The sequence below is a fragment of the Raphanus sativus genome, chromosome 7 (genome assembly GCF_000801105.2).
Source record: "Raphanus sativus cultivar WK10039 chromosome 7, ASM80110v3, whole genome shotgun sequence".
Taxonomy (NCBI): Eukaryota; Viridiplantae; Streptophyta; class Magnoliopsida; order Brassicales; family Brassicaceae; genus Raphanus; species Raphanus sativus.
Window position 1 is genome coordinate 715,106 of NC_079517.1, and position 25,003 is coordinate 740,108.

General features: G+C 36.6%; 5 protein-coding genes and 2 non-coding genes across 9 annotated transcripts; 3 read left to right on the forward strand and 4 right to left on the reverse strand.

The window, feature by feature from the left end:
• Nucleotides 1-1,845: 1,845 nt before the first annotated feature.
• On the reverse strand, nt 1,846-1,926 carry TRNAL-AAG (transfer RNA leucine (anticodon AAG)). Its single transcript has one exon. It is a non-coding gene; the product is annotated as a tRNA-Leu (tRNA).
• A 1,490-nt stretch (nt 1,927-3,416) lies between these two features.
• LOC108817329 (putative phytosulfokines 6) lies at nt 3,417-4,600 on the forward strand. 2 transcript variants are annotated; one of them, XM_018589989.2, is made up of 3 exons: nt 3,417-3,672; nt 4,155-4,240; nt 4,337-4,600. In XM_018589989.2, the coding sequence occupies exons 1-3, from the start codon at nt 3,570-3,572 to the stop codon at nt 4,445-4,447; spliced, it is 300 nt and encodes a 99-aa protein (XP_018445491.1). In that variant the 5' UTR covers nt 3,417-3,569; the 3' UTR covers nt 4,448-4,600. The 2 variants fall into 2 exon arrangements, with proteins under 2 accessions (XP_018445491.1, XP_018445492.1); XM_018589990.2 differs by having other exon boundaries at nt 3,429-3,672; nt 4,158-4,240.
• Nucleotides 4,601-5,024: 424 nt separating this feature from the next.
• On the reverse strand, nt 5,025-7,358 carry LOC108817328 (heat stress transcription factor A-3). The gene is made up of 2 exons (XM_018589988.2): nt 6,623-7,358; nt 5,025-6,051 (listed from the first exon to the last, which is right to left on the reverse strand). The coding sequence occupies exons 1-2, from the start codon at nt 6,950-6,952 to the stop codon at nt 5,158-5,160; spliced, it is 1,224 nt and encodes a 407-aa protein (XP_018445490.1). The 5' UTR covers nt 6,953-7,358; the 3' UTR covers nt 5,025-5,157.
• Nucleotides 7,359-7,708: 350 nt separating this feature from the next.
• On the reverse strand, nt 7,709-13,145 carry LOC108817327 (serine/threonine-protein kinase CTR1). Of its 2 annotated transcripts, XR_001943979.2 has the most exons (16): nt 12,260-13,145; nt 11,830-12,131; nt 11,586-11,727; nt 11,220-11,323; nt 10,883-11,088; nt 10,320-10,565; nt 10,090-10,130; nt 9,778-9,846; nt 9,593-9,693; nt 9,420-9,504; nt 9,209-9,307; nt 8,897-8,965; nt 8,650-8,781; nt 8,444-8,538; nt 8,163-8,367; nt 7,709-8,020 (listed from the first exon to the last, which is right to left on the reverse strand). XR_001943979.2 is itself a non-coding variant. In XM_018589987.2 (15 exons), exons 1-15 carry the CDS (start codon nt 12,902-12,904, stop codon nt 8,271-8,273), a joined length of 2,433 nt encoding a protein of 810 aa, XP_018445489.1. In that variant the 5' UTR covers nt 12,905-13,145; the 3' UTR covers nt 7,709-8,270. The 2 variants fall into 2 exon arrangements, 1 of the variants encoding a protein (XP_018445489.1); XM_018589987.2 differs by having other exon boundaries at nt 7,709-8,367.
• A 3,296-nt stretch (nt 13,146-16,441) lies between these two features.
• LOC108814422 (histone deacetylase HDT3) lies at nt 16,442-18,419 on the forward strand. The gene is made up of 7 exons (XM_056990182.1): nt 16,442-16,597; nt 16,887-16,957; nt 17,032-17,248; nt 17,343-17,485; nt 17,615-17,725; nt 17,860-17,950; nt 18,036-18,419. Exons 1-7 carry the CDS (start codon nt 16,585-16,587, stop codon nt 18,239-18,241), a joined length of 852 nt encoding a protein of 283 aa, XP_056846162.1. The 5' UTR covers nt 16,442-16,584; the 3' UTR covers nt 18,242-18,419.
• A 227-nt stretch (nt 18,420-18,646) lies between these two features.
• On the forward strand, nt 18,647-18,729 carry TRNAL-UAA (transfer RNA leucine (anticodon UAA)). The gene has a single exon. It is a non-coding gene; the product is annotated as a tRNA-Leu (tRNA).
• Nucleotides 18,730-19,173: 444 nt separating this feature from the next.
• On the reverse strand, nt 19,174-23,874 carry LOC108817999 (glucomannan 4-beta-mannosyltransferase 9). The gene is made up of 8 exons (XM_018590842.2): nt 23,040-23,874; nt 22,699-22,951; nt 20,692-20,802; nt 20,475-20,611; nt 20,280-20,393; nt 19,899-20,098; nt 19,620-19,814; nt 19,174-19,539 (listed from the first exon to the last, which is right to left on the reverse strand). The coding sequence occupies exons 1-8, from the start codon at nt 23,466-23,468 to the stop codon at nt 19,377-19,379; spliced, it is 1,602 nt and encodes a 533-aa protein (XP_018446344.1). The 5' UTR covers nt 23,469-23,874; the 3' UTR covers nt 19,174-19,376.
• Nucleotides 23,875-25,003: the final 1,129 nt, after the last annotated feature.

Genomic DNA, 25,003 nt, shown 5'->3' on the forward strand with positions numbered 1-25,003 from the left:
AAATTGGTAGTCTAGGGCGTCGATGTCGTGGGACTAGTATTATAATGTTTGAATTCTGATTTGATAAAGATATGGTTTTCTGGTGGAAATATCAGGAAGAAATGTTTTCGTATCAACCATTAATCATTAGTCGCTAATCGCAAATGGACCAGTTGTCTAATGCACTAAAACCACAATATACTACATAAAATATTGAGTAGGGACAAATTATTGCACGCACTAACCATGTGTCAGTGTGTATACAATACATAGCTAAATACACATGAATCATGTATGCATCTACAAATTAAATGAGTGTGTGAAATCACTGAAATGTTTAAATCGTATTTATATGTTTATCTTTTATTGTTTTTACAAACGAGAGATCATGTAAGAGTAAAACTAATGAGACATTTATATATTGGAATCATTTAATTCGACGCATATGAGACTCATAAGTCCTACTGTGATCGAGCCACGCGCTTCTGAATCCGGAAACCATATCTGCATGCACAATTTCATGTAAATCCTTGCAAATTGAAAGGGGAAATCTAGAATACTATAGGTGTTACAATTTGATATGTAGTTGTTGTTATATGTGAATTATAGAGTTAGGACAAAAGTCGCACCAGATCTAAGGTCAAAAGACTCAAGCTCTTCGTTAGTTAATGTCGATTTACCTGTCAGGTCGTTGAATGTCACTATAGCTGCAACTTGCAGTCTTCTTTCCACCTTCAAAAACTAAAAGGGACCATGTATATAATACATGCATCCATGGTGTAGTTATATCAACATGCATGAGACTTGCTTAGACTTGTGGCTCATGCTACAGACTATTGTTTTTTATCCGAAAGGAACAAACATAAACTTCGCAACAACGTTTCCTCCATTCCAAGGAACTATTTTCAAAATTTTGAACCGATAAAGTCGATCGAGACCCTATCATAGCAATGTAGAAGCGTAACGTTTTCAGAGATCCAATCCAACACCGGGGCTCGTATTAGCGTAGACATGGTTATAGTACACCTGTCCAATTAGGTTACCTCCTAGTTTTCACAATGATGTGGTGGTTATTATCAAGTCACATGGATTGACTTTGTAAAAGGCTCATTAAATGTGAGGAGTGGACTAATTGGCCAAAGGAGGGATACGTATGAATGGTTTTCGTAATAAAAACATCGAAAGTCTCACCATCTCGTTCAGATTTTGACTTACTTTATATTTATTTTTTTATTTGTGTTGACATCATTTAAGTTCAACCATACAACAACTCTTTTGTTCATTTTCGTTGTCCCTCTCAGAATACAAACCTACATTTATTTATTTTCTTACCAAAAACTACTCGTTTTGTCTAGATCGCATGTTTTATCTAATGACTAATGCCTACATGTATTGGAAAATATGTAATGACTAATGCCTACATTTTCGTAAAGAACTCACTTTATACAACTTGCTTAGAGAAAAATAATATGAAACTGATTGATGGTAGACTAATCTATACCAAACATATTAGACGATTCACATCTAATAATTTTCTTTTGATTTCACATGTCTTAATTAGCTTAAAAGTCTTCGCCCTTAATTATTTTATATGTTAAGCTATGTCATGTGTAAACTGAAGATCCACTGAATATGGTCATTTGTTACATGTCAAAGTTGGCGGGCTTAGCCTTTAGGGCCATTGTTAATTTTAATTCATTATAATATGGCCCCTTGGACGCACTTTTCACAACAAAATGTAATCGATGGGCCGAAACTAGAAGCTCAAAGGTGATCAAGCATTGAAAAAAAAATGTTTGGCAACAAAATGTAGCCGATGGGCCGAAACTAGAAGCCCGAAGATGATCAAGCATTGAAAAAAGGAAATGTTGACAGTGGGATTTGAACCCACGCCCTTTCGGACCAGAACCTTAATCTGGCGCCTTAGACCAACTCGGCCATATCAACTCTTTGATGATAGTTCTTGAGATTTGTGAATGATTTAGAAATTGAAATCGGAAACTAACTTCAGAACTCAGAAGAGTAATGGGGAAGAAAACCTGACTACTACATTACTTCAGTTTGATTCATTTCCTATCCGAATGACAACTAAAAAAATCTGACAAGATTATCTACCTTTGGAAAGTGTTTCAAAAAGAATGACAACTAAAATCTTATAATGCTTCGGAAAGGTTATTTATCTTTGCCGACTTTGTGTAATACAATGTTCAAAATTTATATTAATCCAACAGATGACAAGAAAAAAGATAACTAAAATCTGACAATGTCGACATATAGACATTGTTTGCAAATTTTTTGTACTAATTTTTTTCTCTCTGAAGACCAAGTTAAATTGATTAATTCATAACATTCTACGGACGATATAAAATGAAACCAAATCTACAAAACCAGAATAGTCAGGTTTACAATAATTCCATATAAATTATTAAAGTAAAGATCAAATGACAAGGACTACCACCAAAATAGAGTGAAAGTCATAAGGCTCTCCTTTCTTTGTCTCAGTTGATATAATGAATGGACAAGGCTTAGTTTATCGAATTGTCGGTTTACTGGAAAAATAGTATACGATAATGACTCCCGTCAAGTACTCAAATTAGGCTCGTGATCATTCCTTGTCGTTCTATGTCACAATGAAATTGGTTTAGTCAAAATAGATCCGAATACCTAAATGATGTGACTCTATATTAAGTTTTAATTTAGACCCATATCATTAACCATGTGGAATAAAGTTTTTTCTCCTTTTTCACATGATCGGTTCTTCATTTCAAAATTATTTTTGCCTAGATCTCAAAATATACGGAGACAGTTTGGACTGAGCAAAAAGAATCACACTTGAAACTGTTATATGTGAACTAGTCTTTGAAAAAGTTTACATTTTTATAATAAATAATAGGAAACAAAGGAAGGCGATACATGAATAGCATAGAGTACTACTGTACTAGTAATGTGGTGCACCGTTGAAAGAGAGTGCGTCCGTTTTGCTTTTGTCATTTACGTTACACAATTAACGAGGAGGAATCTTTCTCTCGTGGGTGGGATGTCGATAATGAGATATGTCAACTAGAAAACAAATATGTTAAAAGCAGAACTAGTTATATAAAGTGTATAATAATTAGTAATATTTCGTGTTCAAAAAAAAAATTAGTAATATTTATTTGAAAACATAATTAGTAATAGTTGTCTACTTGTTTCGTCTTATAGATCAAAGTTAACTGAAACTTCTTTTTGGTAAAATACAGCAGAATACTTAAAACTAAATTTGAATTAGATTATATACACAAAAGTAAATTTTGATACGATCTCTTAACTGACTGTCGCCTAGTTGTTTTGTATGGTTGATGAAGTCACTGACTCATTCTCGCTAAATGAAGTGCTTTATTAAGTGGGATCCACTGCACAGCACATCAGAGACGGACCTAAACGTAAACGTAACGAGCATGTGAGAGATCTACACGTTTATTACAACTTTTGACTTGTTCTTCTTTCTCCTTCTCTCCTTCATGTTTTAAAGTTTCGACTTTGTTCTTCTTTTTATCTTCTTCATGTTTTGAGCTTCTATTCTCAAGAGACAAGAGCTCTGAAACAGAAAAATGGATAAAAAACTTAGCATAATGCTCTTCCTTTTTGTTCTTATTCTTCTTCAGTTATCTGAGCTTCGTACAGCTCAACGACCTTCTCAAGTGGATAACGAAGGTATATTTACATGCAATATATACAGACCCACATATGCATCATGCATGTCTTTGTAAATTGTATATATATATGTTGTATATATGCTAATTTACAAGTTTGATTATGACGTTCGTTGTATATATATAGACGTAGATTTTCTACTTTTCAAGTGCGGTCGGATGAATTGAAAAATATATATAAGAGGTAGGTATTCTTTTTACAAAAAAAAAAAAAATCCGAACCACAAATTCATTTCTTTATGATATAATTTGTGGATCATCTATGAGTTTAGATCTTGAAATCGTTCATATAAACCACCAATTTAAGGAAAACTATTTCAGTGATCCATAGCATGGAATGTTATGTTTCCGTTTCATGTATAAAACCTTGGGGATTAAACCAAATGCTTGATTAGATCCATTTTTCTTACATGGAAAAAAGGAAAGATGTATATAATCCTTTAATTTTATGGTTTTCTTTTCTTACCAATTTTCCCGTTGTAGCAGAAGAAAAAGGAATCAATAACAATAATTGGGCTTGGGCTACACAAGCAGATAAGATATCTGACATGGGCCAAGAGTTGTCGCATGTAAATATACTATCCTTATTCAAATTTTCTTTCTGCATGTTCTAGTGTTATTTAAGAAAATTGATTTTTACATTTTCCCCTGAAATGTTGATTAAGTTGATGGGAGAAGAGAAATGCGAGGAGAGCGATGAAGAGTGTATGAAGAGAAGGATGATCACTGAATCTCACTTGGACTACATCTACACTCAAAGCCACAACAAACCTTAACTATCATCAGGAGGTACCAAGTATGAATAATCCAAAACCATAGTGTTTTAAGAAGTTAAAAGAAAATTTTAAAAAGATTGTATTGTGATAACAATGGTTGTATGATTATGGGGACTTGATATCTATTATTAATATGAACAACTATAGTACATATATCAGGACCTTCACGACACTTTTTACTTAGTGAATATATATAATCTAATCAAAAATTGTTAGAATAATAGAATAAGACTCAAAAACGTTAAAATATCACCAAGTTTTTCATTATTTGTCATAACATGCATTTTGATTATAAATCCCACGTCTTACGGTTTATCACTTGTAAATTGTAACCGAACCAAAGACAAAACATACCAGAGAGGAGAAAAAGAAAAGGACACAGACAAACAAGACACGGAAGAAGATGAAGAGCTAACCTGGAACATGAAGATCTTCTCTTCCATGGAAGATTTTTTGATGATAAAATCGTCACAGCTTCAGAAAGAGTCCTCAAACCCCTGCAGATAGAACCCAAACAAAACATAACAAATTCATAGTTTTGTGTCACCCACTAAAACCTTTAGTGCAGAGACATGGATTCTGAAATAAGAAGTGCAAAATCATTATTTATATATGTATAAAGGTGCATCTCAAAATAAACAATCAATCAATTAATAGTTCACCCGGTAATAAACGGGTTTTGGTCTAAAATATATATATAATGAAAGGTCTCAATGATCATCCATTGGAGTAGTATCATCACCAGGTGGCCAGTTGAATCCAGTCTCTGTCATCCCTGCAGCAAACTGTTCCCAACAGACATCAGGTAAACAACCACCACTTGTTGTTTCTGCAACAGAACCAAACTCCGAGACATTATAGTCCATTGTGTTTCCCCACACATCTTCGTTGCTGAAACTAGGTATTGTTGTAGTGTCGAAACCCATACTCCACGTCGTCTCTTCTTGTTTGATAACTCCTTCGGGAGGAGCTGGGAAAGACATTAAGTAATCTTGATTCATCATCTCTTCTTCTTCTTCTTCTTCTGATGGATTCATCAGGTTCTTGCCTTTTGGATCGGTTGAAGTCATCATCCCTTGGCTCGAGAGTGGAACGTTCTCAGTCTCTTCCTCGGACATTAACAGTCTCTCCCAATCATCGGCTTCATACTTCACAATCTCCCCTTCTGTTGGAGAGTGTTTGATGAACTTCTTCCTCGCCTTTCCGAATCCAAGAGCTCCTCCTCCTCCTTCTCCTTTGAGGTTCTTGAGACGGTCCAAGAAACCTGGGTTCTGAAACAACTTAGCCAAGAAAGAGAGCATCTGCTTCTGCCGCTGCTCAGCAGCTTTCAGCCTCTGGTTCACAGTGTCCACGTGTCGAGCAGTGCCTCTGTTTTGCTGCTGAAGCTCAACCATTTCTTCCATCAACGCACGCCGCTCTTTCCTCAGCTTCTCGAGCTCTTCTCCAACCTCGGTAGGCGACCCTAGGCTCTGGCTGTTGCTGCTGCAAGCTTGGTTTGATTGTGGCGAACGGCGACGGTGGATGTTCTTGAGAAGATGCTTCCGTCCTCTAAGGAAAGCCTCGTTGGCGAATTCCCACTTGTCAGTATCAATCTTCCGGAATCCCTGAACACAATTCAAACCCCAAAAACAACTCAAGAAAGAACATTAAAGGTACGATCACAATCACATCAAGAAGATCACAACAGTAGATTGATTGCAAAACAAGTTTTATTTTCTCTGTTTAATTGTAATGAGAAGATTTCAATTTTTTTGAGTTTGTATAGTGACCAAGTGTACTATGACGTTGTGAGGAAAGAACAAGAAACCATAATTACACAAGAGTATATGATAAGATTAGAAGCTTACTTCACATGACTAGTAAACATAACATACAACACAAACCCAAGTTCATAAATACATAATCAGTAGCCCTTTACATTATAGAGATTGCACAAATCCCAAAAACATAATTACAGTTAAAAAAACAGTTTCAACAAGTTATACAACATGTTACAAATTACAAAAATACAAAAAAAAAAATGAAAGAAGAAAATCACAGGGAAAGGAGTTAACAAATGTTAAAAGGAAAAAAAAACATCCATGAATCATCAGCATCTTATCCAAATTTACAAAACAAAAGCAGAGGAACATATTATAATATTGGCACTAAAGGAGCCATAACAGAGATACCGACATAAGTGTTAAGCTGTCTGACGAAGCTGGAGAAATTGTTGTGTTTGAAATTCCGCGGGAGAATGATTCTGGCGAACTCCACGGGGTCCCAGACGACGAAGCTCGCTCCGGTCAGTCCCCAAGATATGACCGGGTCGAGACTCGGGTCATCCACCAAATCGAATGTTTTGGAAAGAAACGGCGGGATTGGGTTCCCGTGCAGGATGTCCAGCGGCATCGGCAGTGGAGAAGTCACGTCTGCGTCGACGTGGAGAGGTATGGATTCGGGTCGGGTCGAAATGGGTATGGAGAGTGGAGTTGGTTTGGAAACACCATCTTTCTCTGGCCTCATTTTGAAATAAATATATAGAAGTTATATTGGTTTTAGGCACGCGAAGTAAATTTATGAGAGTGGTGTGTGGTTAATCAAAGGAGTTTACTTAAGAAAATGGATTAAGGGGAAGATGATGAGGGGGTTTAGGGTTTATAAAGGTTTAGGGGGGAGGATGTAACCGACAAACTGTTAGTGAGATATGTAAAGAAAAAAATCTGGGGGGAAAGAGAGGCGGTGGTGTGGGGGCAGTTACCAGCCACCGTGGATTCATCTTTTTCGTCATCTTCCATCGTTGATTCGTTGTTTTTAGAGTTGAAAACCGACATTGAAGAAGACTGTTGTTTCCTTGCAGCTTCTCTCTCTCTATAGTCTTTTGCAATCCGACCGAAGGAGAAAGAAAGATGTGAGGTGATGGGTCCCCCACGTAATCTTTAGATTTTTAAAAGGAAGGAGTGATTTTCCGTGTTTGCCAGGTCAGCTTTTCAAGTGGACCTTCACGGCCATAGATTGAGTCTTACGCAATCCTATTGGTCACCAGCCCATCAACACCACAGGGTCTGTTCTGTTCCTTTTTTTTAATTTTTATATAATTATGGAAAACGAGTAATTAAGGTAAAGTCGTTTTCAAAATTGGCGAGGCCCAATTTACTTCCTGGTGAAGGCAACACAAAATTCTTGGTAGATATTTTCACAATCTTGAGATATTTTTCTTCTTCACTTTCTCACTCTTCGTTTTCATAAACCATGAGCAACCTTACGAGTTACAATCACAAATCCTCATGATAATCTCGTGTGAATAAATGTACAATTCAATGAATCATACAGAGTTTGCAAAACCACACTGACACACAACTCTTTTTCTTGGTTTGGACTCTCTTAGTTACTAGGAGCTACTAATTTAGTAGCTTAAATGTACAACAAGGTAACTTTACGGAAACATTATATGTAGGATTAGACAAAAAAAAATAGCAAGTGTCACTACTACAAAAGGCTTACAACAATATATTGCTCACCCCTGGGAGGTCGATAATAGAATATCCCTTACTGTTTCCATGACTACTTTTGAATTTACTTTTTTTTCCTTCCCTGTGACAATAATCATGTACACTTTTTAATAATCTGCAACATAAAGAAGAACAAAAGAGATTGCACAAATCGAAATGAAAAGAGTGGGTACTAGAACAGCGATGGTATAGAGGATTAGATCCTTAGCTCACGAGGCATGTACCTTACAGCTATCTTAACTAGTGTCTCCCTCCTGGGCAGCAAAATAATGCTGAGAGTATATGTGCACATCATCAATTATTAATACCGTGTTTCCAAGTGGGCCGGTGTCTCACAGATCCAAGCGGTTGGGTGGAGGAACCGCTGATTTGATCAATGGTCTTAGCAAGTCCATTATTGTTGCAAATGATGGACGCTTCCACGGCTCACTGGCAATCAGAAAATGGAGGATGTCATAAATGAAGTTTCAGAAAGAAAAAAAAGAAAAGAAATTTTGTAACGTACTTTGTCCAACAACCCTCGATTATTGCTGCAACTTGAGGGTTCAGGTTGCGTGGGATTTCAAGCCGTTTATTCTTGAAACCAACCGCAGCTACAACCTGTGGACCAGTTTTTATTTATATAACCAATATATAGCATGTTACGAAACGTCGAAAACTTGTGATTGAGCAACTTTCTGGTGCAAACTATTTTTTTGGAGTGGAGAGTACCTGAGCAGGATTCAAATTACCCCATGGTTGCTGCAATGTAGCAAGCTCCCACAAGATGACCCCAAAGCTGTACACGTCTGACTTCTCATTAGATTGCTCATCCCGCAGGACCTCTGGTGCCATCCACTCAGGCTGATACACATCAAAATCCACTTAATTTTGTTAATCTTCTACTGAAGAAATAGTTATCAGGACCCAAAACAGATTAAACTTGCTCAGCTTGTTTTCAGCTTCAGACTGAACTTACGGTTCCAGCTGCCGACTTTGATGAAAGGAACGTGCTGGCCTTTAACCGCGAGAGACCAAAATCACAAACCTGAAATTTCAAGAGAAACCGACGACTCAGAAGTAATAATGTTTTGCAAGAGAGATGCCTTGCCTTTTCAGACAATAGCTTGGGGCCAAGGCTTTCATGGGTTACAGCAGACTAGTGTCTTTTCGCAATGTCCTTAAGAATGATTTAACATAAAAATTCTACACTGGTCCGGCAAAAAGAATGATATATACTGAAACAAATTCAAGACACTGGACAAAACAGTTTTGTAATTCGGATTCAAACCTTGACGGTGTATTTTTTGTCGACCAACAAGTTTGGAGATTTTAGATCTCTATGTACAATTGGAGGATTGCGATTATGAAGATAATTCATTCCTTTAGCCTGCAACAGAGAAATGGCAAGAAAACTCGATGAGAAATACACCAAGATCACAAAGTAATCAACTCAATTTGAAACCCGTTCAGGAGTGGTAAAGGAAGGAGGTCAAACATACCACATCATATGCCATACTCAAGCGGCGTCTCTCATCCAGTTGCTCCCTTGCTCCACTTTTATGCAAAAGTCTGAATAAACTACCTCTGTTTAAAAGAGACGATTGCATTAGCAATAGAATAGGCTTAAAACTCTACAGCACACACAAAACCTTCAAAATCCATGTGACAATACCTTGACAAATATTCTGTCACTATTGACAAATTTGGAGGTTGAGTGACAGCCCCCATGAAGAGAACAATATTAGGGTGACGAAGGCGTTTCATTATTGCAACCTAGCGGTAAATCAAAGATCAGGAAGGGCATTAGCACACCAAGTTCGTTACCAAAGAAAAAACGAGAATAATTAGTTTGTGCACCTCTCTCAAGAACTCATTGACACGCTCAGCATGGAAGTCTTGCTCCATGAGAATTTTCACAGCAACATCCTGAAATTGGTGGTGAACAATTTTGCAATACAAAGTTAGAGTTCCTCTTGTGATAGCAATGGAAGATTCAAACAGGAAGATATATTTATGATAGAAAGACATTAAACTACTTTGAGGATACTTTCCATTAAAATTCCAGACCAGACAGATAAATTATTTGCCCATTTTATCATCCAACAGATCACTAGTTAAAACCATACTTTTGGAAATCAGCCATGCAAATTTCAGATAAAAAGTTCTTACCGAGCCATGCCACTCAGCACGATGAACAGTTCCAAAGGAACCTGAAAGAGCAGTAGGAATATAAGTGGACAGATAAGATAATTCCGAACTCTCAGATAAGAAATTAACCTCCAAATGACAGTATTTCTTATTTTGTTTGAGACCAGATCCCAAAGCAAACCCACTTACAAAAGAATTTCATATTTCTTTTTCATAAACTAAATCACTGCCTGTTTGAGTAAAACTAATACCTGCTCCAATCTTCTCTTTTATATTAAGATCACACCATGGGATGTCCATGTCATCACCACCAAGTCCAAGATCCCTGTTTGCTCTGTTCAGAACCGGCTGATTGATTGGTGGGGCATTTATAGGTACTGCATCTTGGACTTGATTCTGTGGAGGCATATTAGCACTGGGAGGCACCGACCCACCCCCATTTTCTGCCGAACCATCATTCTCTCCACCCCTATGAAACATTGAGAATCCTATATCATCTACAAGAATTCAAACAAGATATAAGAAATCAGAGTCCGGAAGACAAGTATTCACATAAGTGCATCAGAAATTTAAAAACAAAGATATCAATAGGAAATTCAATTCCAAAGCAACGCACCAACATCCACAACCATTACAAACGAAAATGACAAGAAAAACATCAGAACAATTCTAAGACTGCTAACCCTTCAGATAAAAAGACATTAAAAAAAGTTCTTACAATGACGGGAGGTTCACCTTTAAGGAAAGATACAAAATGAGATATAAGAAGCATGCATATAGTTAACATATAATTCATGTTCTTTCATCGGAATACCTGATGCAGGATCGAAAACCAGATTAAGAGATTGACTGTCGGTGAAGTACTGCTTGGCTAGTAACCTAAAATCGACTGCAGGTTCAACTGGCCTGGGTCGCGGAAACCGCAAAGGTGATGAAATTGAAATAGTTGAGGGACCATTTAGCAAGGAATCAGGCTCCCACAAGTGGCCTGGCTTTCCAACTAAATCAATCAGATACTCCCTGAAACCAAAACAAAGTATTCCAGGTTATCAACCTAATGATAAACATTAGGGGTCATACTTGTTCCTACAGAAGCAAAAAGCATAAACAAAAAGGTAGAGAAAGCACTATCACAATCACTTGAACAGTACCTATCAAGCCCAAACCTGACAAGGCACGATGCAGCATCGTCTCGATCACAATATTTGCACCCCTTTGCAATTCGACAGGGTAAATCTATGATGTCAGCCAGTACCTGCATGCACCGAATGCGGGGATAAACAACATAAAAACAAAAACATTACGGGATAAATAAAAAACCCGGCTAAATATACACTGTTTTTGAAGCCAGTAACACCACTTTAAAAAAAAAATGTTTTTAATAACATTTGTTCGAAGAGAAGTTTCTTCACAAGTATTGCTATACAAACAAATCCATGAAGCAGAATAGTTTTTATGATCATTCCAAAATATTCTTCTTAAATGTCCTGGTAATAGCATCGAAGTTGGGATCTTACTTTGAAGAGTAAAGCTCGGTGTCTGCAGAGTCCTACAGAGAGACTACCTATGGGAACCACAGCTTTAAAGCATTCTTTTAGACCATTAATGCACTCCTTCCACATGGGAACCAACTCATCTTCCCCCATGATAACTGAACCTCTGAAGGAGGTAAAAATAATGATTACCAAACAATGTGAGAAGCCAGAGGAAGATATAAAATTAGTACTTCAAAAAGATTATGAGGATTGTATGAGTACAAACCCCATACGATTGCAGATTAGTTTTGCCAGCTGGTCAACAACCTCTTTCGTTGTTATGCAGCTACCAGATATGTCGTGGACTCTATTGTGAAGTTCCTTGAAGGTTGGATCAACACGCCGATCGACTAAGATAGCTTCAAGCGAAGAGTCAACACCGTAATCAACAGCTCTCAATGATTCAATTGAAGGGATGCGACCACTTTCGTGTAGATCATTGCATAAGGTCCAGATATATGGATCCAGACCATCAATCATATAAAAACCATCAGGAACTTTATCATAGTACGATAAGCATCCATTGACCTGATACAGTACACAAAAACAATCATAATAATCTGCAACGTATCTAAAACAATGTTCACGTCTGTTAATATAAGAACTGCCAACAAACTAAAACGCACTGCTCAATGTGAGGGCATGTAAACCAGTACCCAGAAGCGATGCGAAACGGTTTCAGCTGAACTTGGTGAAGTCCGCAGAGCAGACTCGTCCGGTACAGGATCCAGAAAGTTCGGATCATCAGCGCAAGTAGCCTCCGACGAGAGCCTTAACGCCAACGCAAGCTGCAGCTGATAACTCTCCTCCGTCTGCTGCGCCCAGCTCTTCCCAGACGACGAACCCCCAGCCGAATCCGTCGCCATCTGCACCCTCAAATCACCTCCTCCGCCGCCGCCAAACCCGAGCCTAAACCCGTCGTCTTGTTGAAACCCAACCATTTCGATCTCGTTACCCGCCGCGGAGAGCGTAGGCACGTAGTAATCACCGGACAAGGAGCTCTCGGCGAAACTGCTCCCGCTCGATTGCCTCTGCAAACCACCACCAAGCGACGAAGAGTACATGTTCCCAACGACGCGATTCGGCTGCCTGTGATCAGCATGATGATCCCAATCGAATCCTCCTCCTTTGGATTTTCCGTTGTTGTTGTTGTTCCCCCCGCTGTTGTTGTTGTTGCTCGTGCTGGATAAGGAGGAGTCATAGTGAGGTGGAGGAGCTCCGGTGACGGAGACGGAGACCTGGTCGTCGGGGAATTGACTAAGCAGAGTGTAATTGGATCTTCTAGCGCCTGACATTTCCATGTGAAGATTCGCGATCTAAGATGATGAGACTTTTTTTTCTTTTACCGATCAAATATATAAGCTCAAACCCTAAGAAACCGCCATTGTTGAACAAAGTTCGGCGAGCTAGCTAGCCACTTGTTTTCTCTCCCTCTCTCTCTCTATCTCTAGTTTTCCATTTTTCCACCTTTTTAAAATTCTCTCTCTTAATGGATTTGGAAATTTTTTTTTTTTTTTGCGTTATCAGAGAGGAAACTGTGAGCTCGCTCGGTGCGTTTCTGTTGATATAATCTCGTTATATTCCTTTTTGACCCTCTTTTTAATGAACTTTGACATTTGTACCCCACAAATTTTTGAATTTCGGTTTATCAATTTGTTTTGCCTTTTTTTTATATTCAGTCTAGCATTTTATATAGCATCTTGCAAAATGCTTTATCCGTAAATAATTACTACTTAATTTTAGTTTTGTTTTACTTTACGTGATCTTCTTTGTTGCAAACAAAGGATAGTAGGGGTGGGCACGAAGCGAATATCCGGAATTTTAAGGATATCCGTGATCCGATCCGTGCCTTACGAATATTCGATTTTTCGATCCGATCCGATCCGTAACTCTTCGGATATCCGGAACATCGGATATCCGCGAATATCCAAAATTTTCCGGATATCCGATTCGATCCGTAAAAAGTAATAAAAAATTAAAAAAATAAATAAAAATAAAAAAAAAGAAGAAAATCTGAAATAAAATAATAATATTTCATTATTTTTTTTATAAAAAATTACATACTTTCAAAATTTTTAATAACTAAATAATTAATTTAGTGAATAAAAACATTATAAAACTTATATAAAGATATAAAAGTATGTATATTATATAATTTTATAAACATGTATACATATATATGTATATAACGGATCGGATCGGATATCCGTTTCTAAAAATATTAGTATTTGTGATTTGCTTCGTCTTTGACGGATATTGGATTTTAGTATTTGCTTCGATTCGTTAAGTTACGGATATTCGGATTTTTCGGATCGAATCGGAACGAATAACGGATCGAATCAAAATTTACGGATATTTTGCCCACCCCTAAAGGATAGGAAGTAAATATCTTCTATTTAAACAACTAATTTCGTATTAATTTTCTTGGTGGAATGCAACTGTGGTTTTAAGATAAATAATGATGCAGATCTAATTAGTAGGAATCGTATTCAAAGAGGAGACAAGTTAGAAAAGAAAAACCATGTTGTCCGGTTATATCTCTCTAAAAGTTGGTAATAGATTATCCTTTAGTTTTTTCAAAGAAAGAAAAAATCTTTAGACCAATCCGAGTTGAAAACATTGAAACCAAGCTTGTGCTAATGTCATTGTCGTATCACCACTCATCAAACATGTTTTATAACACACAAATCAAATATGCTTTTAAAAGTCCAAAATTGACATTAAACGTCCAGAGTGTATGAATCTGCAGATATATGAAGTGTTTTATAAAGGAGAACAAACTTTGAAAAAAAAAATTGGTGAACGGAGGAATGGGCTAAGTATCGGGTTAGAGGGGGATGTATTCGCGTATGCGAAAATGATGGGCTCTTATGTATTCATATTCCTTTGTCTTTTTCAAACATTCGTATCTCTGCGTGTGACTGCACCATGCATGCATCTTCCCTCATGAAAACTTTTTTTCGTCTATGTTGACAATTGACAAGCAAAGAAACAAGAATATATTTCCCTCTTTCTGAATTCAGATATAGTACTACTAACTTTACAGTATTCTATGAGCAAGTTTTTTCAACCAGTATTATCTATAACTTTTCAAACTAGTCGTGTTTAGATTTTTCTTTGTATTTTCCATTACATCTTTTCTTTGTTCGAAGTTTTTGTCATCCATCGGTTTTTTATTCGATGTATGTTAACCAATACTCATTATCCATTGCTCATTATACATGTTTAATAGAGATTACCGTCTTGTCTTTCAGTCACGTATTTTTGTTGACTGAATTCCCGCAAGCAATTACATTATTAGTTTTGCTTAAAGCTAATTAGTTATTTTTTACCAAAGCTAATTAGTTCTCTTTAAAGCTTTAAACCTAATTAGTTTTGAATTTCTGTCATTACAACTTTGAAGTACAATAAATAGTAGGAGTGTATCTAAGCATATCGCGTGTTAAAACGGTACTATTTGTAAAAAGAAAGTATACTTAATTTTTTTAACTTTAAAATTCATATATATTTGATCTTGGAGATAACATTTTTACAGCAGAAAACACTAGATAAGTAACTAGCAGTGAACATAAATTTTGACAATACATTAATTATACTGTATTTTTAAAAAATTACAAATTTTGAATAGTGATTTAGAAATAGTGAGTTAACAGCTAACAACTATATAAACTTATCATAACTTCTATTTAACTACATAATATGATAGCTGGTATGGGTTACGTTTAACATCTAACTACTGTATAATCTAACATACTTATGAAATTATTATGTTATATTCTAAAATATCTTCTTTCCCTAGAGGACTTTCAGATTTTCAGATTCGTCCGGATGGTCAATGAGCTGTCATTAATTTATGTATGAAGTTATCAACGCAAGTTGGACGATAAATAAATAAATTTAAAATACTGCACTGTGTATATCATTAATCAATAGCAATAAGGTTCACCGAATATTGCCAGGTTCATGCACTCGCATTTTTGTCATTAAGTAATTTCTTAGCCATCGCCTTGTAGATATTTTCATTACGTTGCCTCTTTTATTTATAAAGCTTCGCCACCTTTATAATTTTATTATATTACGTTTGCTTGGGATAAAGTAGATAGTGCAATATACAGAGGAAAATCATGGCATGCTATATATTCACTAGAGGTACAAGTCTTCAAAATATTTTGAATCTTATTTTTGACTCTGCTTACAGAAAATAATAATATAAAACTGTACCTTAGTTTGGAGTGTGGAATATGTTTTTATGCAAATTTCCTAGGAATATACTCATTTGACTCATGTCGAGAAAAAAACTTCAGTAAAAAAAAAGAGAAAGAAACTACTACCTCTAAAAGTAAAACTATACACAAGAGGCCTCGAAGAGATGTAAGTTGTAACAGTGTAGATGTAGTTTGATTAGTAAAATTGTACCTTAATCATTAACTAGCTGGCATAAGCAGGATTTGGTTGTCGATTGCCTAATTCCCGCTCGTGCAAACAACCACTTAATTATCTGTGGACTGTACTTAGTGTTATCACATATTCTTCATAGATTTTGCTCAATTTTCTAATGAGGGTTCCTTTTTGTGATGGTAAGGAAAAGCTTATACACAATAATAAATAAATTAAAACACTTGAGGGCATTAACTTAATAATGCTCTATTTGTCCGTGGGACTTACTTTGAAGAATGAGAGTGGATCCCACATGTTCACGAAAACGTCTGACCAAACGACATTCCCCGTGTTGACACCGTTTATGGTAAACAATCTGGGCTTAAAACGTTAATTCTGTTGGGCTCACTTAAAGATCCAGGCTCACTAAAAGAGCAGTACACAAATGATTAAATGGGCCGCGTAGCAGAGGAACAATGAAAACCCCTTATATCGACGTTTACGGCGTTGTCAATTTGTCACCACACTCGGCGCCCTAAAAAGCTATAATCGCTCTCGTCTTTTTCTCTTCTCCGTCGCAACCGTTACCGTCAGCTCGTTACCGATGGAGTTCTGGGGTAAACGATCTCCTAACTTACTTAGTCTTCCTCTTCGTTTTTCTGCTTTCTCTAGTTAGGGTTTTTGTTGTTCCTTTTTCAATTTTCGCGCTCTCTGGAATCGTCTTTGCAAACGAGTTAGGTTTCCGTCGCGAATAGTAAGTAACCTCCGTCTGTTTGCGGTTAGGGTTTTACTGTTTCGTTTTTTTCAAATTTTTGGTGTTCTTCTGGAATCGTCTTGTTAAAACGAGTTAGGTTTCCGTTACGAATAGTAATCTCCGTCTGGTGCGATGCGTGTGTTTGTTTGCAGGTGTTGAAGTTAAGGGTGGTGAGCCACTTAGGGTGGACCCTGGGAAGGATATGATTGTGCACATCTCACTGGTACCGTCCTCTCGCGATATTGATTTTGATTTAACGACGCGTTTACATGGAAGTTTTGTTATGTTTGTTTGTAGGCTGCTCTAGGTGAGAAGAAGAACGGTGGAAACGAGCCTGTTAGGCTCTACACGAAAGTTGAAGATCAGAAGCTTCTGATTGGGACGCTCTCGCATGATAAGTTTCCTCAGCTGTGCACGGAGATTGTGCTGCCAAGGTCTTTTGAGCTGTCTCATAGCTGGAAGGATGGGAGTGTTTTCTTCACCGGCTACATAGTTGATGCTCATGAATCTGATTCATATCCTTAAAACATTTGCTGTTATTTCTTAACCTTACAACTTTTGTTAGTGAATTGGTCTTTGATATCCTTGATTCTCTTGTTATGTTCTCACTGAGTCTGATGACGAGGAGCTTGCTGAGCCAGATGTTGCGAAATCAGGTGTGAAACAGGTGAACTTTCAGTTGCCTAAGGCCGAGGAAGATGATGATGAGGATGATAGTGATGATGAGGATGCTGACTCTGAAGATGAGGAGGTACTTTTGTTTATATAATAATATGATCACTTTGTAGAATTCGATATGGTGCATGTAGTGTGTCACCTATGCCATTTACCTTTGGTCACATGGACCCTTAATTTCTACTATATCTCTACTTCTTTTCAGGAAGAAAAGAAGGTTACAGTTGAAGCTGACGAGGATGATGATGAAGACTCATCTGACGATGAGGAAGATGAGGAAGATGACTCATCAGACGAGGAGACCCCAGAGAAGAAGGTACTTTCTATTCTCTTTTATGTGATTGTTGTTGGTAAAGTTAGATATATTTGTTCTCTTGCCTTTTTGTAGGAGCAATTTCACATCTGTGTTTAACGTTAATCTGACTATTATTTTTTGTTGTTTTATAATAGGTTGAAGAAGCCAAGAAGAGGCCTGCAGAAGCCAACACCTCGAAGACTGCTTCAAACAAGAAGGCTAAATTCGTAACTCCTCAGAAATCAGGTGACTATATCTAATCCTAGTTCTTTTTTACTGGGTGTTATATAAAGATGTCTTGATATATAATCTTTAAACGTTATGAAAACAGAATCGAAGAAGCCACACGTCCACGTTGCGACTCCGCATCCATCAAAGGGAGTAAAGAGCTCGGGAAGTAATGGAGAGACCTCGAAGCAGCAGCAGCAGACACCCAAGTCTGCAGGTGCATTTGGGTGCAGCTCCTGCAACAGAACGTTTAACTCGGAGATGGGCTTGCAGTCTCACACGAAGGCCAAGCACAGTGCAGCTGCTTGAAGTCTGATGAAGAAGAAAGAGACTATCCATAATCCTCTTTAGACTTTTGATGTTTTTGGTTTTCAAAACTTGAGTTTGCGAGTGAACCAGTTTTAGTTATCTTTTTCCTAATCGTCAGGGTAGACGAAACTTTTCTGAACCCTTTATGTTTAGTGCTAATATGGTGGATATTATATTATCTAGGCTTTTGCCGAGAAAACAAAAATTTCGTGGACAAAGGAAACGGAGATCTTTAGATTTGAATCAAACGTAGTAAGCCAAATCCAATGGGCTGTAAAATGGCTGAATAATATAAACTTACATCTAGAACCTAAAGGCAAGAACCTTCATCATAATTCAACCCAATGGGCCTTACATCGCAACAAAAATATTATGTGAACGATAAAATTTTGTCAATCTCAACTAGCAGGTTTGCCCGAGTGGTTAAGGGGGAAGACTTAAGTTCTTCTGCACATAAGTGCGCGTGGGTTCGAACCCCACAGCCTGCAACTTACAGTTTACATATTTTCCTTTTCTGAACCTTACTATGAAGGTATTTCTATGTAAATCAATTTTTATCTTGTGTAAGGTAGCTTAGTTATTTATTTTTGAATCCAAACACATTAAAAACTGGTAATCTAGAAACTATGTTTCAGCTGAGCTGAAGAAACGATATCATATAAAAATTCAATTACTACTATATGCAGTAAAGTAGACAATTTATCTTTCTTTCTCATTCAAATGTTTGTTTCAATAAAGGCAATGTTTGTTTCAATACAAGATGCAAAAAGATGACAATTCTTTCAAATTCGACATGTTGCAAGCTATTTCATAAAGTGTGATTGTCGTGTACCTCCATATTTGTACAATACAACAATATCATACGAAGAAATTGGAACCAAAAGCTCTTTTCTTGCAAGAAGTGATCTACTGTCTTTGAGGAATCTGAAAAATCCCTTGAAAATATATATTTTCTTGTTTACTATAAGTATCCATATCTTCCACAACTACACACACCATCTTCTGTAACAATCGTATCATCAATTCTCTCTATTCACACCAGCAAGAAATTAAAATAGTATCCAAGAAAAGAAAAAACGATAAAAGCATCATCTTATGCTCGAGCAGTTTGTCGCTCGAGAATTACTTCCCCCCTTCAATAGTTAGGCACAATTGTCCCAATCTGCCCACATCCAGCGATGAAGAAGGCGATTGCTTGCGCGAAAAGGTATAGATAATAATGATTCTTCCCAAATAACGCGTCATAGCATCCCACAGAGAACAAATACATTCCTACACAGAGTTCCGTCACATGGATTCTGCAAGAAAAAAAAGGTATTAGAATGAACAAACACTGGAATAAGATACATTCCTATAAGACATGTGGAGAAGTTCTTACCTATCTCCAAATCTAAAACGAATTAGCTTCTTTGGAGCCTTGGTTGCTGATTTAGCCTTAAGATCTCCAAGCTTCTCAGTGACAATCCACTCGTTAACTCTTCCTCCTTCGAGTAAACCGATGAAGGTAGCTTTTGTTCTGTGAAGAGACATCACGTTCTCGAACAGGATCCAAAACACCATAAGATGTAGTGACCTATAAGACACATGTAACAAACAATGAGAGGCTAAAACGAGACTTCATTTGAGCCGCAAGAAACTCTTGGAATAATTTTTTCACCTTGGTGTACCGACGGCGTTGAGTAGAGTAATGACGGACGGAATGTAAACCGCTCCCCATTTAGGTACGGTAACTTCCGGTACGAGAACCGTAGCCGGTAAGACCACACAATAGAATATGAAAGTAACAATGTGTGCCACGATCTTTCTCACCACGAAGAAGCTATATATCACATGGACTTTCTTCCATAAAGTCACGTTCTGCCCCAAAGAATAATAGAAAGAAAAAAATCTGGTTTAATTATTTTAAACCGGAACTTAAATAACCTTGGACACCAACCAATAGTGCAAAACTACAGAAACGTTTTGGTTTTGGACTCGATATGTTTAGTATAGTTTGAACCTCGTGAGTTGTGAACCATATAAGTTCCGGTTAACTAACCTTGTTGGTCATGATTTCGAATGCCATTTTCCTGAAAAGATTTGCTGGACCACATGACCACCTGTGCTGTTGATACCTATACGCCTTGAATGTACTAGGCAACTCGTTTTTAACCTATAGTATTTTAAAATCATATATGAACCACTAATTGACACATACATACACATTGTAAGATTATGAATAGACAAGGTATACCTTCAAAGAACCAAGGTACAAAAATTTCCAACCCTTGAGACTAGCTCGAACGGCCAAATCCATATCTTCTACGGTCGTCCTATCTTTCCAACCACCAGCTTCGTTTAATGCCGATATTCTCCATATCCCCGCAGTCCCTAAAATGATAGTACGCCCAAATGTTATGAAACTGGAATAAGACAACAAAATATAATGAAGAGGAAAGTAAAGAAAGTACCGTTGAAACCGAAGAAGGCGTAAGTAGAAGAACCAACTTCTTGTTCGACCGTAAAATGATAATCTAAAGACATTTCTTGCATTCTTGTCATCAAACATTCATCCGAATTTACTGCAAAATTAGAAGGAACAAAATTTGAATAATGGAATTCAATTAATACTTGCATAGCAAACAATCAATTAATGTAGCATTTATGAAGACATTAAAAACCAGTTGGTGACATTGAAACGAATACAGTATTAATAATTTTCAATTATCAAACTATGGACAGCTCGAAAAAAACTATAGACAGCTCAGACTCTTCCCCAATTAGATTTCAACAGCTCGTTAGATTTTGTCAATCTACTTCACAAGTTCACATGATTTCTTTTTTCTATTTTTATGGTCTAAAATAAAACAGATCGTGAGACTAAACGCATCATTAGAAAATAAAAGTGAGATTCGATAATTGGTTGTATTTTTTCTTTAAAACAAAATTTACTTCGTTTTTTGTAACAAAAAGTACTTGAAAAGTGAGTGATGAGAGTGACAGAGACTACTAGAGAAGAGACCAATGTAGGACCCCGTTATTGCACATGGAAGATGGAGGGCGCTGGCAAGTACACGTGGCGTATCTACTAGCGAAAATGACTAATCTACCTAATACTATAGTATTTACTAAATGACAAAACAAACCCCTCCCCAATATGTTCTCTGCGTACATTATGCGACACGACCACGATGCCAGTGAAGCAACACCACCAAAACACTAAACTCTGTTCTAATCTGATTATTATTATTTTTTGTTTCCTAAATTTTACCATGTCGATGAATGTTTTTTTAAACCGGAAAAGAGTTAAAATCGAATCTATTAAAGACACATACTTTACTTCTGGATGGAGTTATCGAATGTTCAGATGCAAATTAATTTTTATTTGAAGAAAATACTTCAGAATGCGGGTGTTTATTTATGAAAGCTAGATTGTTCAATGCTATATACGTTGCAGCTTTTTGAATGCCAGAATAGATTCACTGGTGGACAATCTATACTGACTAATGTGGAAAAACATCACTCTTTTCAAAAATCAACAAAAAGCCAATCACACGAACCAAATATATACCAACTCCTACTACAGACGTACCTAATACAAAGGACAACAAAATTTTAGCTTTATATTCGTTGATGATTTCTTATATTTCCCGATATGTTTTATTTCTATTTAATATGGGATTAGTTAGAAGGGATATTGCCTATATTATATGGCAATGTGTCTCCTAGCTCCTTCGAAAGTAAGTTGTTAGTACTTATAAATACTATTTGCAAAAGAAAGTGGTTCCACATTTTAAATTTGAAAGCTAGAGCACGAAAATCACGAACAAAATCGATACGTCGACATCAAGATCCGCTAGGGGTAGGTTATGTTGGGACCTATCAATAAAACACCCACCGACACTTCTGATAATGTAACTAAAACTTTCTTTATGTAAACATAATTTTCTTATTAAACTATTAAACCCCATGATTTTACATTACTATAGAATAAGATTCTCTTAATACAGTGATCATCTCATGTGCTATTAGTTAATGGTGTTTTATAATACGCTCGTAGATTCTAATTTTTTTGCACTTGTATTACTAATTTGGTATGAGTTGACCCATCTCTACCCTAGTCATAATTTTACATTAAACAGAAAAGAAGAACACTATTAACACAGTATATAATATATGTAATTAGTTGTGTCACAAAAAAAAGTATATGTAATTAGTTAATGCGCATTGATCAAATGATCCCGTAATTATCATTACTTAGCCTAAAAAGTGAGTAGTAATTGAGATAAAACGAATCTCAAACCCATGTGTATCTTCCTAACCTAACACTGATTACTGATTATCAGCACTTATCAATCACGTGACCGCAACAATAAAAGTGGGTCAAAATAACCAAATCAAAACTATGTACCACGTAATATGTAGAAGAAAGAAATTAGAAATTACCAGGTAAAAAAAAAGTAAAAATAAAAATGTACCGAATTTCCAGCGAGCTTGAACTAAAGCAAGCTTAGGGTTATGAATGAGGAACGGTACGGTTCTCCAGAGATAATCCGGTTCGGGCTGAAAATCAGCGTCGAAGATGGCAACGTAGTCGCAGCTTTTGACATAACTCTTCTTCATACCTTCTTTCAAAGCTCCAGCTTTGTACCCGTTTCTGTTATCTCTGATCTCATACTTTATGTTCACTCCTTTACTAGCCCATCTGCTACACTCCATCTCCACTAGATCCTGCCACAACAACAACAACAAGAAACTCGTAAATTGGATCTATGCCAAGACCCATATTCTAAAAGACCAGATCGATCTTTGAGCTTACTTTGATCGTGGGGTCAGTGGAATCATCAAGAACTTGAATGATGATTCGATCAGACGGCCATGAGAGCCCACAAGCAGCTCCAATAGACAGCTGATAGACCTCTCGTTCGTTGTACATTGGGATTTGAACAAGAACCATAGGATAAACAGAGTTTCCGAGTTCGATGTCGTCTTTCATCGGTTCCCATTTGAAACGTTTATCTGGCTTCCGACCAAAGAGTTTCACAAGAGAGATTACGATCCCCATGTAAACCCTTTCCACGAAAAGCATCACCGACATTGTTAAGCAGATATAAACCGCGAGCCTAAGGGCTGGGACAATCAGTGGAGCTCGAATCTGATCCAAGATCATTGTCATTTGCATTGTGATGTCGTCTCTGTATCCCATGAACGAGTCTGGAATCACCGCCGCTGAATCCCCGAGCTCCATTTCTTCTTACTCAAACAAGAAAGAGAGAAAAAAAAAACAGAGGAGGAAGCAAGAACCCTAAGATCAGTATTTTGGAATGTGTTTGGCTGGTTTTCTTGTGAGACACGCGATAGGGTACAATGTGATAAAAGTAAAGAAGTTTCTTTTGGCGTACGCAATCTCTGTCTTCTTTACTTGGATAGAAACTCAGATTGTCGGGAAAAAGGAGAATTAATGTTTTTGTTTTTAGGTTTGTTTTCTTGTTTTATGGTTTTGTAAGAGAGGAAAGATTATAATGAAAGGTAGTGAAGGAGGAGATGCTTTTGGAAAAGGAAGAAGAGAGGAGCGAGATCTGTAAACATAAAAACAGAGAAAGAAAGAGAAGAGACAGTGTGTGTGTATCAGTGAATGTGTGAAAAATGAAACAGAGATGAATGTCTTTATATAAAGCCTCTGTCCTTGTGTTGTTTGGTTTCACTTTTGATTTTTTTTTGTTTATTTTATACTCTAGTTTGTATATATAATTTGTTGTACACAAATAAATTTTTGCTCCATCAACCACCCATTTGCTCTTTCTATATAGCTAACCAGACATTATTGAACGTCGCAAACATTAATGATGTCCAGGACTGAGTTAAGCAAAAATGTTATTTTAATTTAACCTGTTTTATAGTATTGTTTTTGTTTACGACTTGTTATTTTCCCCAGAAAAAAATGTAGAATATGTTCCAAACTTTAATTGACTTATAAAAATCTGAATTGCGTATGTACCGTTACTAAACTCAACAATTTAGCCGTCTAGGCGTCCGTAAATATACGACCATCTCAGTCAAAACAATTTGGTAGACAAAACGGTGATTATCTAAATCTGGGCATATAGTTAATATTTGTTATTCTGACTAATGTTTTAATTTATATAAAAGAAAAGAAATCACGGATAAATAATTTTAGATTAGTTTCATAAACGGTAGACTAACATCTAGCAATATTTAACCCCAAAAAGTCGAATATTTTGAATGATGTATATATCATATACATTATTCATAAGAGTTCGGCCTTATATATCATATTTGGTAATTTAATACAGAACTAACACTTGAAAGCCAAATGCTATTTCCTGTGTCATTCAAAACTAAACGAAAATGAAAATGATGCATTTAGATGCATGATGTATATCAGTTTTATACCCTAGATAACTTCTATAACCAGTTGATTCCAATAGCAAAGTGATTATATCGGTTCGTTTCTCGATGAAATAATGTCTCATATTGTTGTCCTCATCTCGTTACAGGATAATGAAAATCTCTCAAGCTCATTGATGATCGATTCTATAGAACAAGATATTGAAATCATGCAGTGGTCCAAATGTAGAGAAACAGATATAGTCCCAATTTTGTCTGGAAATCCAATGAATTGTTATACTTAACAATATTATTATATATGCATTTTGATCGCATATGTAACATTATTTATTTATATAGAGAATAATATAAACCACGAAAGAGCTCTCCAACGTTGATCTGGCTTACGAAGGTAGGTTAGTCATATCGATATAA